This window comes from Clupea harengus, chromosome 4 (genome assembly GCF_900700415.2).
Source record: "Clupea harengus chromosome 4, Ch_v2.0.2, whole genome shotgun sequence".
Classification (NCBI taxonomy): Eukaryota; Metazoa; Chordata; class Actinopteri; order Clupeiformes; family Clupeidae; genus Clupea; species Clupea harengus.
Genome location: NC_045155.1, coordinates 18,663,759 through 18,666,378, shown reverse-complemented (window position 1 = coordinate 18,666,378; position 2,620 = coordinate 18,663,759). Strand labels below are relative to the sequence as shown.

Below are 2,620 nucleotides of genomic sequence, written 5' to 3'. Positions count from 1 at the left end.
GCAGCAGCTAGCATTAAACGACCCATGTTAGATGAGAGCCGCTTTCAAAGCGCTGTTGCTGTGGTTGTTGCTGTTGTTGTTGTTTGCTTGAATGCAGTTACTAGGGGTTGTAAGTCATGCACCAATGCGAAGAGAAATAAGGAGTAGGCCTAAATGGCACGACAGGTTTTTACCATCGGCTGGGGCCTCGCCTTCAGCGGGTGCAGGAGCGGCAGCCTCTTCAGCTGGGACAGCAGCTTCAGCGGCAGCTGATTGTTAAACGTTAGATGTTAGTGAACCGACCTGACAGCTACTGAACACTAGATGTTGATGATGATAATAAAAGCTTAATGGCAGAAGCAAGAGGTGAGTGGGGGGCCTTTGGTTTATGGCCTCCTCCAGGTCATTAGTGCTGTCAGCATACTGTATGTTGTGAGAGGTTGCACCAGGATCTAGTTACCATCAGCTGGTGCATCGGCTTCAGCAGGAGCCTCTCCAGCAGCAGGAGCTAATATTAAATAATAGAGGTTAGTATGATTGCATTTAGTACATAGGAACCATTCCTTGGAGAGCAGTGGCTGATACCGAATTAGATATTAGTGTGTAGGCCTTAATGGTCAACCTAGTTTAGTAAATAAGTAGCCAAGGAATAGGGTACCATTTCAAAGCAGTATTAAAACATTAGAATAGCAACTAAAGATTAAAAAAGAAGATTAGGTTTTGCTGCTGTTTACCCTCTACAGGTGCTTCGGCCTCAGGTGCAGCGGTCTCGTCCGTGGCAGGGGGAGCAGCTGATGTTAAACGTTAGGAAGATTAGTGAGAGGACAGTGGGGTGGAGGGAACTGTGTCAAAAGTTGCCCTGAAAACCATCAGTACGATGAGATATGATTAGACTAGATATAATTAGATAGATTAGTAAGGAGTGGGTTACTGTGTGCCAAAGATGTCCCAAAAAGCCAGTGGGACCACTGATGTTACATAATTAGTAGTTGCTCTATGTAATTATGACGCTGTTATTACATTTTACCCTCAACTCGGGGCAAATTACAGAGTAACAGGTGATGCTAAATGTTGGAAGAAGTGTTAGCAGTAAGGATGAGATCACATGTCGAAAGAAAATCAGTTGTTGTAAGCATCAGTAGCTCCAGCAAGTTGGTCAGTAGACATTGCAAACAAATACACCCATAAAATTCACTGGAATTGTTAATGTATTCATTCTAGTGTTCTATTGTTTCATAGTCCTTCACCCCAAACCCTCAGAGCGGAATAACATTTACCTTTGCTGCAGTAGCAATTAAAACAGTCAACTAAAAACAGTTGCACGTGATCAAATTAATTGTCTGTTGAAAACATGATATTATAGCATCCTCAAAGTCTTCATCTATACCAGCCTTTCATGCTGCAAATTCAATATAAGCTAGTGAATAATGTTTTAAAGGAGCAATCTGTAGCTTTTTTCATCGAAAACATTTATAGACTGTCGAATTTTCCCTCCCAAATTTGAAAAGATATTATGTTGCATAATTTCTGTGCATTGCATTCATCTCACTTGTTAGTTTCAGTTTTTTTTCCATGCATGCACAGAACTATGAGAAAATGTTTAATTATGGCTGTCAGTCTAAAAACCCTTGTTTTTGATAACTAAAGTACACATTGCACCTTTCAGCATTAAGAAATGTATACATCATATAGCTTAAATGAATAGCTCTAAGTTATTGGTAGGATAAACAACATGTTGAGTTGTTTTTACCGTCAGCAGGAGCCTCGGCAGGCGCAGCTTCTTCAGCAGCAGGAGCGGCGGCAGCTGATATTAGATGTTCATTTTCCACGTTTCAAGGGTTAGCCGTTTTTGTTGTTGCAAGCACATAATATATAAAGTTAGATATAGGCGTAGCGATGTGAGGTAGTTCAAGAAGAAAAATAAGTAGGTTTGCTAAATGTTATGAATAAAGTTTAGTTGACAGTTTAGTGGAAACCCTTGATTAAAAGCCTTAATGAGGAAAATAAGGTAGGGCTTCCTCTCGTTTGAGACCATACGCTACTTTACCATCAGCTGCAGGTTCCGCTGCCGGTGCAGCCTGTCCCTCGGCAGGAGCAGCTTCTGCGGGTGCAGCTTCCGCAGGAGCAGCCTCTGCGGGGGCGGCTTCTGCCGGTGGGGCTTCTGCAGGTGGTGCTTCAGCAGGTGGTGCCTCGGCAGGGGGAGCCTCAGGCGCAGGTTCCGCCGGTTTCTCTACTGCCTTTTCCGCAGCCTTCTTGGCTGGGGACTTTTTGATGGGAGCTGGCTTTGCTGGCATTGTGAATCAGCACACCCAGTGGGACTACACCCTTTAACAAGTCCTTTGGGTTGACATAGGACGAGGGGGACCCTTGTAATTTATACAGCGCATGGCTTTGGACCCAAGGGACTCCTCCCCTAAAAAAACTTTAAATAGCCTCTCGCTAACTGAAAACTGATGGGATACTGGAAAGGAATCGTGATTTCCTGTTGTGTGCATTTCCCAGACCGGGGCTAGTGACATCATTAGGCATATCCTAACCTACACTTTTGTTCTGATTTAGAATTATTTACATGGAGTATGGATCGAATGTTCCAACACTAGAGTATGCCATTTGTGCTAATACAGAAAGGAGTAATAGAAAA

At 43.3% G+C, this 2,620-nt stretch overlaps 1 protein-coding gene across 3 annotated transcripts in view; it reads right to left on the bottom strand.

The window, feature by feature from the left end:
- mybpha (myosin binding protein Ha) overlaps positions 1-2,353 on the bottom strand; it is a 17,763-nt gene extending 15,410 nt beyond the window's left edge. Inside the window, exons 1-3 of one of the 3 annotated variants that reach the window (XM_042707672.1) lie at positions 2,027-2,353; positions 440-487; positions 174-248 (exon numbers count right to left, since the gene is read on the bottom strand). In XM_042707672.1, the coding sequence (XP_042563606.1) occupies positions 174-248; positions 440-487; positions 2,027-2,273 (370 nt within the window). In that variant the 5' untranslated portion in view covers positions 2,274-2,353. The remainder of the gene's footprint in view (positions 1-173; positions 249-439; positions 488-2,026) is intronic. The other 2 variants (XM_031566570.2, XM_031566571.2) reach the window with 2 other exon arrangements.
- Positions 2,354-2,620: the final 267 nt, after the last annotated feature.